At 37.0% G+C, this 14,503-nt stretch overlaps 1 protein-coding gene across 6 annotated transcripts in view; it reads right to left on the bottom strand.

Annotated features, from left to right (window-relative positions):
- RBMS3 (RNA binding motif single stranded interacting protein 3) overlaps positions 1–14,503 on the bottom strand; it is a 740,901-nt gene that overhangs the window by 55,569 nt on the left and 670,829 nt on the right. For all 6 annotated transcript variants that reach the window (XM_047769379.1, XM_047769355.1, XM_047769352.1 and 3 more), the window contains one exon: positions 6,870–6,980. In XM_047769379.1, the coding sequence (XP_047625335.1) occupies positions 6,870–6,980 (111 nt within the window). The remainder of the gene's footprint in view (positions 1–6,869; positions 6,981–14,503) is intronic.

Genomic DNA, 14,503 nt, shown 5'->3' with positions numbered 1-14,503 from the left:
TCCTTATCCCATTTTAAAAACTAAAACCTCAAACTTTACTCTTCCACATATTTGGTAACTTAATTTGGACTACTGCAAAGCTCTCATTTAATCTCCTTGCCACAAAAGGGTAATATTGATCACTCTCTCATGAGTGAATGGCATGTGAGAAGACAGATTAAAACTTGAACAATGCAAGGCCAGTCAAGCATGCATTGATCAGAAATTCAAATGCAAGTAAACTTTAGGTATGAATTATTTTGTTTCTCACAAGAGGTATGTGAAGTAGCAAGTTGATGATAATCCTCAAATCTAAAATAAATAAAATCATTTTTAGGGGGGTCTCCAAATATTTTGTTAATACTGGTAATATTTCTCAGTACCTTTTTAAAAAAGCTAATCACACATTATTACCACAAGCAAACAAGAACATGACACTAGTCATTTTCTAAGAATCTATTTGTAACATTTAAAAATTTATAAAAATCATGCTCATTGTTGAATACTTAGAGAAGGCTAAATTAAAATAGAAATTATCCTTAATGACATCAACCAGAAACCAGCACACTTGTTTTGTACTTGTTATAGCCATATTTCATACATATTTTTTTCATAATGGATACTAAACTCCATAGTGCATGTTTACAGCCTGCTCTTATGATTTAAGATTATGTATAATTTTTCCTAATTATTTTAAGCACTTAGGACATCATACTGCATGACATTATGGTTTATAGATGGATATGTCTTATTTAATCATCCTTCCTTGTTAGACATTACAAAGAACACTAGGCTGAATATTTTTAAGATCTATTTTCTGTTATAACTGAATATTTCCATAGAATAGCTCCTCAAAACTGTCACTGTTTGGTTGGTGAGTAGAGCTGTTTTTGAAGTGTCTTGATGGCCCATCCTGCAAACCAGGTGACACTTTCACAAATTTGGATTGTATCTACACACCATTGGTGATGGAGAATGTTTACTTCCCCACACCTTCGTTAGCAACATGTACTATTCCAATAACCTTATTTAATGGGGTGTGTGTGTGTTGGGTTGATTTACTGTTGCTTACTTTTCCATGTTTTTTGGCATTTCATTTCCTCCTTTATCAACTACCGGTTCATAAGATGTTTTTTTGCATCTTATATATTGGGACTTTTGTATTTTATGCTAACTTATTGGAATCCAGAATCCATTTTTTTTCTAAATAGCAGAAGCTTACTATTTACAAATATAATTTAATAATACTAGGTTTCCACTTAATGTCAACTTATTGTTTATAAGACTACCTTCAATAATTAATTTATCTTACAAGAATAAACAAAAAAATTATTCCCTTTCATCTATGCTTTCTTCCTGTATTTAACCATTTTAAATTGATTGATATGTTTTCCTGAAAAAGCATATAAGTAGATGTACTTATTACTGCTTATGAATTTATGATACTGTTTCCTCATCATGACACCATTTAACCTCGTGGATTGGTTTTTTTTCAAGCTGTCTTAGTACTTATATTCCTGGCTAATAATTGAAACTAGACAATCTCTCAGCAAAATGAATAATTCAGGATTTTCACCTGATACGGTCAGAATTTCAGAGCAATACAGGAGGGATGGTGTCCCTGAAAACTGTGAGAGAACTATGTTGAACAAAGAGAGAACAATTACAAGATTATCTTTGTGAGTGGCTATGGTTACACCACAAGAATCCAATGATGTCACAAATCACCAGTGGTTTGGAGAACACAAAGAGAACTGTAGATAAGGAGCCTGCAGAACAAAAACTTTTTATTTCTTTCCACAGATTCTGGTGACATTGTAAGCCACTGGTGACCACCAACTGAACAAATGAAAAGGAGATAAGAAACTTGTAAAACAAGATTGTCATGCAATTTGGAGGTTCTTGTAACACAGTAAAATCCCCAGTGGTTTCTGCTGAAGCTTACAATAGAGTGATAAGGAAATTATGGATAACAGGGCTTTGGTTCTTGAGAGAATCCTGTGACAAAAAATAAACAAAAGCGGAAAAGCTAGAGAATTCTTCAAGGTCAGCAGAGCACTGGAATAAAACAGTTATACTGTTTGCATAAAATCCATTTATTTGAAGGCCTGCAGATTCTATCCGGCTTAAAAATAGGGAGGGGATTAAACAATAAACATTTGAGGTGGCAAATGGTGGAGAATAGCTAATTTGCACTGAGGGTTTGGGATGGAAATGCTATAAAATTTGGTTGTGATGATTGTTGTACATCTATAAATGTAATAAAATTCATTAAGTAATTAAAAAATAAAAAATAAACTACAGGGCATCCATTTCATAATTTAGAATTACAGGATCTAATTTCATGAAGATAAAAAGAGGTTTTGGTCCAATACATTTCTTTTATCCAGGGGTCTTAGAAATCCAAGTGGGACATAGCCTATGGCCTAAGCTGCTCCTTCTGAAAATGGAAAATTCTAATCTAGCTCCAGGCCCCATCAGCCCTGGATCCTTCCTACTTTGGTTGTTCCCTGAATCTCTCTGCTCTGCCCTTGGAACCTATTTCTGGAGTCGAGGTTCTTGTGTAATCTTTTTTTTTTTTTGCTTTTCAGGGCTGCATTTGTGGCATATGCAAGTTCCCAGGCTAGGGGTTGAATTGGAACTACAGCTGCCAGCCTACGCCATAGTTACTGCATCATGGGATCCAAGCCACATCTGCAACCTTCACCACAGCTCATGGCAATGCCAGATCCCCGATCCACTGAGCAAGGCCCAGGATTGAACCCTCATCCTCATGGATACTAGTCTGGTTCATTTCCACTGAGCCATGATGGGAACTCCTCCAGTGTAATCTTGACTTGTCACTGCTCATACTTTGTTTTGCACAAAGTCAGTGAGCTTAGACATCTGCAAGCCTCTAAAAAGTTACAATAGGAGAGAGATGTGGTTGGAGCATTTTAGATTAACTGGCGGTGGCAACATGGTGGAGAACAGATCATAGCAAATTGGAACAGGAAGCAGGAAGAACAGTTAGGGAACTAATACAATTTAATCAAAAGAGGCCCAGGGTGGAGACTATAGAAATATGAAGGAAGGGATGTATTTGACAAATGCCTATGGGTCTTGGGAAGTAATTGTATGCATTGGGGAGGGAGAAGGAAAGAGTTCCAAACTGGGAAAGGGGATGAACTTGCTTAAGGAAATCACATATGAGTAAGTAAGTTGAAAAACTTACTTAGCAACCTATGAGAGAAAAAAGCAATGGCCAGAGAGGTTGGAGGAGAACCAGGAAAACTTTGGACAGGAGTTACAAATGGAGAGCTCTTAGGACAAACTGGGTCCAGTATTTGAAGATAGGAAAATTTCCCATTAAAATACAAATTATTTAGCTTATCTTAACAAAACTAGATGGTGAAGCCACCCTGGGTCTCTACATCCATGTGGCAATAGCCCTCTGGGGTTGGGATGGGTAGGGACTGCCCACTTTAGAAGAGGCACTGGGTCCCCAGCCGCCAAAGGCAGCACCTCACCTTCTATTCATCCAACACACAGACAGAGATGTTCTGACTATGGCATTACAATATTGCTAATTTCAAATAGAATCTGTAATATTGTGTATATGTGTATGTATATGTATAAGTGTATATGTATACATGTAATAGTGTATTCTTGTTGAAAATGTTCAAATACTAGTCATAATATACATTATTGAATCAATAACTATTGTAATTTTTGAAACTGTTCTATATAATTAAGCTTATTTTTCAATTTCTTAAAGGATTCAATCATAGCCTCAATGAACTCAGCTCATATTTTTTCTAGTTTCCAAATTACATGACATGTGGCACAGGTAAATAGAGACCAAATTTGATTACCTATTTCCAGGGGTTTTTTTGTTTGAACTTAGCTTTACTCATGAAAGTGGCTTGGCTGGCTTCCGTGAACTTTTGGATTTATGACCGCAAAGGAGTAGGTTAGAAGCTCAGGAAGTAGCAACTAAAAAGAAATATTATGACCAATGAAACAGAGCAGACTGGCGAGTGGGACTGTAGACTTGACAGTGTCCTACATCCTTCTGGTGACCCTGACTCGGTTCCCACCAGTCAGAAGCCACAGGAGGAAGAGAGGTGAGGAGGGATCCATTGTGAAGTATTTCCTGGGCATCACACACTGTAGTATGTATGTTTACATATATCGTATCATTAACACTCATAATACCCCGGGATATAAATATTATTTTTTTCACTTTGCAAAAGAGAGAATAAAAGATCAGAGAGGTTAAGTAACCTTGGATAAACATGCATAGCTAATTAGGGGCAGAGCCAGGCTTGGAATTCAAGCTTAATTCCAATGCCCACTGTTCTTTCCATGACACCAGGCCACCTTCCCAGCAATGGATAAAGTTTGGTGAAAAGATGGAATAAGGAAGTGAAAATTGATTAAAAGAATCAACGTCAACTGCATAATAGCCACCCCAAATGCCAATCAAAAATTCAGATAAAACAAATCTATAATACCTTATCAAAATGTAAGAGTGATAGTTTTCGAAAAATGTATAATTTCATGCTGGGCACTCAACATCATCAGTGATTTTTTGTTGAATAGATCTATAAATTAATACTATTTTCTCTCTGCCTTTTCAGAACCTTATGAAATTTTAAAACTTTGCAAAACATCTACTTACACAAAGCTTACAATGTAGTTAAGCATTAGTGCAAATGTGGAGGAAAAGAATTTTTTAAAAAGCTAGAAGAAATTTGATGTTAAAAATAAGCCACATGCTTAAAATTTTGCTTTCTAATAACGGAAAGTATATATATCATTATTGGGTAATTTGGTTATTACCAGCTGGGCAAAAATTGTGGTCTCATGTAAGTGTATTCTTGTTGAAAATGCTCAAACACTAGTCATAATACACATTATTGAATCGATAACTATTATAATTTTTGAAACTATTCCATATAATTGAGCTTATTTTTCAATTTCTTAAAGGATTCAATCACAGACTCAATGAAGTGAGCTCATATTTTTTCTAGTTTCCAAATTTGTATTTCAGCAAGTCAGCTGGCTTTGCTTTTAATTTGAAGGAGTAGAATTTATAATGTGTTTCTTTTTATGCTTTTCATTATAATTCCCTCTTTTATCAGGTTTCAGATCATCATTCAAAATAGTAAAAGTGCATTGCTTCATTTATTTGGAATTTGTGATCATTTAAGGAAAGGAAAGTTGATATACAGGGAAATCAATAGTCAGGTATGAGAACCCTCAGGGATTCCAATACTTTCCTGGGATCTTTTTTGTTAAAAAATCAAAGGGAACTCAAATAATCTTCACATATTGCTAAAAGCTGTAGAAATAGTACCTTCAAATTCTATCTCCCTAATGAAAATTAGCTGTACCACACTGTAGAATTAAATGTAGTCTCAGACATGACTTTTAAGTCTAGTTCAGAGACCTAAAGCATCATTTGATCTAGTCTTCTGACACAGATGGTATCTTCAACAGCCTCTTTTAAGTTTAGCAACTGAAGACATCCAGATAGGTATTTTGTTTATGTTAATAAAGCTAGATTTCTTTACTGAAACAATGGGACTCTTTCCATTAGGTATATAGACTTTCTTCCTATTTAGACCAGATTATTGATGACTCAATGGAGAAGTCAGAAACTCCTTACATTTTAAAAAAAAACTTGTGCATCAACACATCTAGGTAGCACGCAAGTTGTTGCTTTAAGGTAGAATTTCCAATATGTATCTAGTGTACATAGTGTTCTTGAGTGTTTGGAGATGATGCCAGAATAATTGAGAAGAATGCCAGGAGTACTGACTATGAAACATACAAGCATAAAGTCATAGAGGCATATGGTGGAGGGGTCCCACATATCATTATGTTCAACACTTCAGTTGGATGGAGGCCAAGAAATGTTACCTTCTTAAGGAAAGATAGAAACCACAGGGCTCAAGATCTGAACCTAGGATTTCCCCACTCTTAGTCCAGGGCTCTGTCTAGTATGGAAGCTGGCTTATTGAGGAGAAGATACATTTTTTTTTCTGCCTCTTTACCAATGACAAAATTATCTCTGTTCGGCTTTATGAAAAATAAAGACTGTCCAATGGTGTCACCTGGGAGATTGGCTTTGACATTTTTCATCATTCTCTATAATTAACAAAGTTGCAGGATTCCAGGTTGAATTAGACATTTGCCATCCTGACCATGTGGGGAAATGTCTTTGCATAGATTTTTTTTAAAAAACAAAGTTTTGCTGATAATTTCAAATGCCTTGTTGGTATGACAGCAATGCTGTCCCAGGCATTTTTTTTTTTTTGATAGCGTTTTATTCCCTAAGGACAAATAACAGCTAATCAAAACCATGATGACCTATAAAAATCAAGCGCATTATAATCCTTTTTTTTTTTCAATACCACCTATGTTGACATATTCAACATAAAGATAAATATAGGTCAATTATGTGAGGTTCTCAATTACTTTTTGTTGATTTAAACATTGGAAGCAAATAAATAGCCCTGTGTATGAGTCATCATCAGGTTGGCCCCTTTCTTGTGAATAACCTGGGATGCTGTTAGTTGCAGTGGTGAGTATCTGGGAAAAGAAAACTAGCAAATGGATTAAGTTACAAAGTCTAAACCAGACATAACCAGCACATTGTGTCAATGGAACAAGAAGTAACTCAAATTTAAATGCAACACAGTAGAACTTTCAGTCTTGTCAATGAGAGTAAATGTGCCCCAGGACAGAATAAACAGGCATGGGGCAGTTTATTCAGAGGGAAACCTGAAAGGTGTGTTAAGGGTACAGAACCAATTCTGCTAATGATGCTGGTAAAAACAGAAAGTATCGCATCCTTTGGAGGAAGTCCAAGAAAAGAGAACTGGACAAACTGTTCAACTCACCGTTCCTGTTGTGCCCAAAGAAAGATGATTCATCTGTTGTGTCAGGGGGCCCATCATGTTTGCGGGCTGCATTGACATAGGATGGTCCATCGTTGGTGTAATCACAGCACCCTATAAGCACACAAAATGTCCATCTCAAAACATAGTCCATAAAGAAGGAAACTTAGACAAATTCACATGTTAACCTCACAGAGCTTGCTTTGTACTGAAAAGGCTGAGCCATGTATGACTTTTACATCCATCCATGCCATTTTGTGCTTGTCTATATACCATTAGAGACTTCTTTCCCCTGATGTAATTTATCTGTGACGTGTCTAAAATCCCATTTATAATTCCAATATTCATTGTAAAATGTATACTAAGACATCATCTATATCTTCTCATTGTTCTAAATACAAACTTTTCTGACTTAAAATATGAATGGGAATTCTGAAATTTTTCTTGGTATTGAGTAAGACTTTTGGCTTATGCCATTTATTCTGTTTGTATAGATAATCCTTGATTACCTCAATACAATTTTCCATGAGGGGATAATGCTGCTCTAGGTGTATTTCTTGACTGGATCTCTTTAAAGGGCATAGCAAAATCTAACATGTTATAAAAATCAAATTTACAATTTCCCATAGTCTTTCCTCCTAATCTTCTGACCCACTTCTTTCTATCTATGCTTTTCTTTTTGGCTGTGCTGGCAGCATGCAGAAGTTTTGAGGCCATAGATCAAACCCACGCCAGAGCAGTAACAAAGCCAGATCTTTAACCACTAGACCACCACGGAACTCCCTATTTGTGCTTTTGACACAAGACAGAAGGATACTTAATGACTAAATGCTGATCAAGTGGAACACTGCTAAACTTTTTTAAATGCAAAAATATCAATTGTTTCATCAGGTGTTGGAAATACCTACTTCTATAACATGCTTTTTGATTTATCATAACTGTTGGAAATGCAAGAAATAAAAGCTTCTGCCCATATACCAAGTATCACATGACCTGTGAGGTATAGAGCCTGGCCATCCTACCTTTCTTTTCCTTTCTTCTATCCTACTATTCTCCCTTAAGTAACTTAAAGAATGGATCAAATTTTGTTTAAAACAATTGAAAAGCTAGGGTTGGATGGCACTTTTTTATTATATTATTCCAAAGCTTCATTTTAAAGGTGATGATAAAGGCAGAAGCTTATGCTATAATAAGCTCATTTAAGTACCCAGTGGTAATAAAATGATTAATAATGTGAATGCTATTGTTTCTATAAATGTTATTTTTCTCACTGTGTGAACTTTTTTTCATGTAAGTGAACATTTTGAAGAAATAAAAGAAGGACAGATTTGTAATGGACAGCAGGATCTCAGCACCTGAACAAATTACCCACAATGCAAATGTGTCCGAAAATGTCTGTGCTCAGGCTGATTGGTTCCTCATGATATTATCCAAATCCAGTTCTCTGACTGTACCTGTTAAAAGATCAGGCTGTCACTCAGCCTTCCTTATGGGTTCCTTCTCATGAATATGGAGAGGAAACAGAAACTGAGCCAGATATTTGTAAGTGCTTGATATACAGGGCCAGCTTTGTTCTCAAAGACATTTGGACATTTGAGCTCAAATCAATCAGAAAACATATGTTATTTTATAATCTGAAGTCTGTAAGTAGATATTGTTGTGCATTTGCATTGTTTGAATTTCTTGATGCTTCCACAACTTGTCATTCATCAGAATGCTTCTTGAATGAGAGACATGATAAGATAAACTCTTCCTTAATTATAATTCAGAGACACATCATTTTCTTCCTGCTGCCTCAATTTAAGAAAAACATTTTTATTTTTCCTTAAAAAAACCCTAAAAACTTATAAGCCTTTATTTGGGGTATTTGTTGTACCAAACTACAAGTAAATACTTGAAGAAGAACTGAGATTCTCTTAAATCACGTAGGGATAAAGTATAGAATAACCTCATGTTAAGACAGAAGTACTGAAGCATACATTTTTCTTCACCCAAAAAGTGGCACTTTCACAACATCCTAATCCTTAGCAGGTGCAAGACTTTAATACTCTTCTTAAACTTGAGATGTAGGCTCTCAGAATATCGGCTCCCTAGAGTTTCTGACATACAGCAAAAATGCCTCAATCCTGGAAACCCCACAATTCTAATCAGCTTGCTCTAGTTACATGTAGGATTGTTTATCATAAATCAGAGAAAGACCAAATTGTGTTTGGCTAGCAGGCTTTCTTCTCAATACCCTAGGGGTAACCTCACTCCCCGGCCTTGTGAGAGATAGTCTTAAGTCTTTGTTTGGGTGGCAATATGCAAATGAGATAAGGTGAGCATGTGACAGATGAATCAAGATCCAAGCATGGTAAGTGTGGAAGGATTAGATGCCTGAATTTGGAATTAATTGAGGAAAGAGGGTCTGTTTTCTTTAGAGAATCCTTTCACAGAAAGGGATTGGGAACTCATTTGCTTACAAATGCCGCAGAGTGAGGACTGCTGTGTATAAACCAGAAACCTAACAATCAAAGGCAGAGAGTGGGGAGGGCTGCGTCATAATTTGTAATTGGGAATGATTTTTTAGCAGCATTCAGCATGGAGTGGAGGACAATGTAAGGGAACCATTCCTCTCCTAACCAGGCCAGTTATTGCAAATAAAATGAACAAAATAATAAGGGTTCCTGGGGGAAGACAGGCAAGGACACACATTCCTGTTCATGTTTAGTAAAAACGTTCCATAAATAAAGGATTCCCACCAATTATTAAGATCATATTTAAGAGTTTCAAGGGATGGAAGAAATTTACAATCAGTGAGTAAATTGGAAACATTCAAGAACCCCTTAGAAAAACTCATTGTCTTGATGATACTTTACCAGGGACAGACTCAAGGAGTGCTGGTTATATACAACAACGAGTGGGGTTTGGCAGCCACTGTGTTCATCAAAGATCACAGAATCTCTTTTATTTTGTGTAAGACATAAAAAAGGGGAGGGGGAGTTCCCGTCATGGCTCAGCGGAAACGAATCCAACTAGTATTCATGAGGACACAGGTTTGATTCCTGGCCTCACTCAGTGGGTTAAGGATCTGGCATTGCTGTGGCTGTGGCTTAGGCCAGTGGCTACAGCTCCAATATGACCCCTAGCCTGGGAGCCTCCGTATGCCACACCTGTAGCCCTAAAAAAATAAGCGGGGGGAGGAGGGGAACAAAGAAAGAACAAAAGAGGGAAAGAAAAACCCTATGGTTATTAAGGCAAAACTAGTGCCCTCAACCATAATTGGACCTCATTAAATATACTGTCAAATCCCTTCCTTTCCAATGCATTTAAGCCTTAGACTGAGAGGATTTTGTGACAGATGTTGCCAACACATTAAGGGTAATTTCATTTACTCAAAATGTATAGAATGTGCTGTCGGATGGAGTTTTCTTGGCAAAAAGCAAAGCAAGAGGAAACAGGTTTTTTGTTTTTTTTTTTTCATTTTAGCGTTTCTGGATGTCTGGGTTTGCTCAGTGTTTAAGCTGCAAAGAAAAATACTGTAACCTGCTGTAATTCCACTAAAAAGCCCAATGACCCAACAGCTGATGGGAATGTCTGATCTGTTTTAGCCACTGCCTCTGCAAAACAAAGCTGCTCACACTCAAGAGACCCTGGGTGGAGCTGGTCACCCTAATTCTGAAGTAAACCTTTTCAACAGTAATTTGGATAAAGTTTCCAAAGAGCATTGATGTAGAGAAAAATATCAGATCTAAGGTCCGAAAAGCATCTGTGTTGTTCATCTCCTGCTGATATTTCAAAGAAATTTTAAGTCTAAGAGAGTTCATCAATATTGTAACTTTCCAAATGAAATATAGGATCATTGGCAAGTTGGGGAAAATGTTCAAGCTCACACTCATCAAGAGCATGCATAACTGGAGAGTTCTCACTGTGGCTTACCGGGTTAAGAACCTGATAAGTATCCATTAGGATGTGTGATCCCCAACCTTGCTCAGTGTGTTAAGGATCCAGTGTTGCCACAAGCTGTGGCATAGGTTGCAGATATGGCTCGGATCTGGCATTGCTGTGGCTGTGGCATAGGCCTGCAGCCGTAGCTCTGATTTCGATCCCAGCCTGGGGATTTTCATATGCCACAGGTGCAGCCCTAAAAAGGAAGGAAAAAGAGCACATCTAGGCTGGGAGTTCCTTGGTGGCACAGTGGGTTAAGGATCTGGAATCATCACTGCTGTAACTCAAGTTGCTCAAGGGTTCGATCCCTGGCCCAGCAATTTCCCCATGCTGTGGAGGCCCCTCCCCTTCACCCCCAAAAGAGCACGCATAACTGGCTTCAAACCTATGTTAATGCCAGGATATGGGCTACAATGAGAATTACCTGTATGAACATTCCTGGGATTGTCAATATTCTAGGCCACTACCCCTCCAAGCATGATCGAGGATTTAAATTAGAATCGGATTCTCTTCACTTGGAATCTGTGTTTTAACAAGCTCTCCAAATGATTCTGATGAATCCTACAGTTTGAGAAGTGTACTCTGTCTATAAACTGCTATTGTATAAGCCAATGTTGGTAACTCTTGGTTTGATTTTATTTATACTGTTTCTCAGTTATTTGTTTGAAACCAATATTGTGAAAGGGCATGAGACTTTGTGTAATAATTATATTACATCTTGTTTAAAAATGCAAAGAGGTCAAGCTTGCATTTTTGATGAACTGAAATGGGGCAATTATTTGAATTATTCAGGCCTCAGTCTGATGACCTGACATGTTCTTTTTTGATTGGTTTGTCCTACATTGGAACACATTTAGTGATCCTTCCTGTTTTGGAATCTTGGGGAGCTTTGGATTTGAAATCATAGGAATGTAAAAGTAGAAAGAAGGAATTTTTTTGGATAATACAAGTGGAAAAAAAGGAAAAGAAATATCACCCTCTTTTTCCCTCTTGTATCTACATGCCTCAGGTCAAAATATTTGCAGCCCAGGAGTTCCCGTCATGGTGCAGTGGTTAACGAATCTGACCGACCAGGAACCATGAGGTTGCGGGTTTGATCCCTGCCCTTGCTCAGTGGGTTAACCATCCGGCGTTGCTGTGAGCTGTGGTGTAGGTTGCAGATGCAGCTCGGATCCCGCGTTGCTGTGGCTCTGGTGTAGGCCAGTGGCTACAGCTCCAATTTGACCCCTAGCCTGGGAACCTCCATATGCTGCAGAAGTGGCTCAAGAAATAGCAAAAAAAAAAAAAAAAAAAAAAAAAAGATTGTGCTCCTTTCCTAGAGTGACTTATGCAAAACCATAGGACTTGTTAGTAGGCATGCAACATGACTTTAAAAGAATGCAGTTTAAGGTCATTTTTCTTCTTTCTTACCTGTTTGTTTTCTGCGTCTCGGTTTTTAATATTTCTAGAATCCAGTTGCATTTACACCTGACTATTTTTAGCACATGTGAAGTGCAGAGAAAGACATGAGCTTACACACAAACTAGTTAGTGTAAAGGATCTTCCAGTGGCAACGATGATTTCATAACATAAATGGCATAAGGGGATTTCACTTAACTTGGGAAATAGGGATCCGAACACAGCATCCTGTGATGCGAGTGTATAACACTGTGTAGTGTGTGTAGACATGTTGCTTCTTTTTCCATTGTGATGTTGGCCTGGGTTTTGTTTCATTTTCAGAGGGTTCTTGGTAGGGTTTAAGAAGGGCTGCCTTGGGGAGAGGAAAAAAGATTGGGAAAGATTCCCCATCCTCAGAAACACTCATTAACCCTCAGCTACTTTGATGATTTCCAACTTGGAGAGGGCAGTCTTTAAAAAAAAAATCTATCTCTATATCCATGTCTACACCTATACCTACACCTACACCTACATCTACACCTACACCTACATCTACACCTTCATCTATATCTATATCTACACCTATACCTACATCTACACCTATACCTACACTTACATCTATATTTACACCTTCATCTATATCTACACCTACACCTATATCTACACCTACATCTTCATCTACACCTAGAGCTACAACTACACCTACACCTTCACCTACATCTACATCTACACTTACATCTACATCTACACCTACACCTACATATATGTTTGAAACCCAGAAAGCTGTGGCAAAGCTGATAGATATGACTCCATTCTGGAAATATTTTGGAATGATCTCCAACAAATGTTGGAGGTTTGGAAGGACGCTGAGAACTCCATGCTAGCTCTGACTCTTACTTTCCTTTATTATTCTCTACTTGCTTCTTTCCATATACCTTCCAAGAGGACAAGGGTTATGTTTACACAGCTTTTGGTATTCCTATAGTTAGGAATTACTAATTATAGACACTCAAAACAAGAGTAGATACTCCAAACAATGTTTGTGAATTAGTTTTTACCACAGCAAGATTAAATGTTCAGTGAAATTAAAAACAGCTAACATTTACCTACTTTTCAAATTTAGATATTTCATTCTAAAAGGGCTGAAATCACATCTGCTTGCTCACACTGTCTATTGGTAGTGTCATAGTGCTGTCTACAGTATCTGGCATGCAATATATGCTTTGTAGATACTGAATGGAAAAATGATGAAAGAGCAAACCTCCAATTAAAAGGAACTTAATTAAAACATTCTGTTTTGAGATTACTAGTCAAAATGGAGCAATCCAAAGATTTTGAAAAATCTTGTTCCCACAAGGGGAATTTCCATTATAAAACCATGGTTTTGCTCACATATATGTGCATTTAGTAATAACTTCAATCACCATAACCTTACAGATGAGATCTGAAATTCACTTGAGGTTTTACTAATGCTACCGTAGAATATTTATGGAAATTATCAAAATAAAAGTACTTGTGTATTGTCCTCACCAAAGGGCAATTTTGCAGTAGCTAGAAGAGACATTTGGCCAGGTCTGGAAATGACACACTTTTAGTTATCAGAATGAGGAAGTGGGAACACTGACACTTTTCACGTGTAGAGTTCACTAATGGTACAGAATATCCATCCACACTCTGCTCCCTACAACGGCAAATCTCATTTTAAAATTTTTTTAAACTTTTAATTTTTTAATTAAGTATATTGTGCAAATTTATGCTGTATAGCAAAATGTTGTGCCAATTTATGCTGTATAGCAAAGTGACCCAGTCCTACATATATACCCATTCTTTTTCTCATAATATCTTCCATCATGGTCTATCCCAAGAGATTGGATGTAGTTCCCTATCCTGTACAGTAGGACCTCATTGCTTATCCTTTCTAAATGTAATAGTTTGCATCTATTAACCCCAAACTCCTGATCCATCCCACTCCCTCCCCCTCCTCTCTGGAAACAATACATCTGTTCTCTACATCTGTGCGTCTGTTTCCGTTTTAACTAACAGCAAATCTTAGATTCTACACTGAGATTATATTTATGAGATAAACAAGCTTCTTAAATACCTGACACTTGGATCAACTGCTCAAATTCTATAATTTATCAAGGAAAGTAAGTAAGACTATGACTTGACAATGTTGCCTATATGAATATTTTTGAGTTCAAATTTATATTGCTATTTGTTTTGGAAATACAGCTAACTGGAACTGGATTTCTCTTTTCTAAGTTTATATGAATTAGATTTGATTGGTATATTTGGACAGTTACCTAGAGATATGAAGCTGTGGGTGAGGGGAT

The sequence above is a fragment of the Phacochoerus africanus genome, chromosome 1, assembly GCF_016906955.1.
Source record: "Phacochoerus africanus isolate WHEZ1 chromosome 1, ROS_Pafr_v1, whole genome shotgun sequence".
NCBI lineage: Eukaryota > Metazoa > Chordata > Mammalia > Artiodactyla > Suidae > Phacochoerus > Phacochoerus africanus.
The sequence above is the reverse complement of the archived record's forward strand: the minus strand, read 5'-3'. Positions and strand labels throughout refer to the sequence as shown.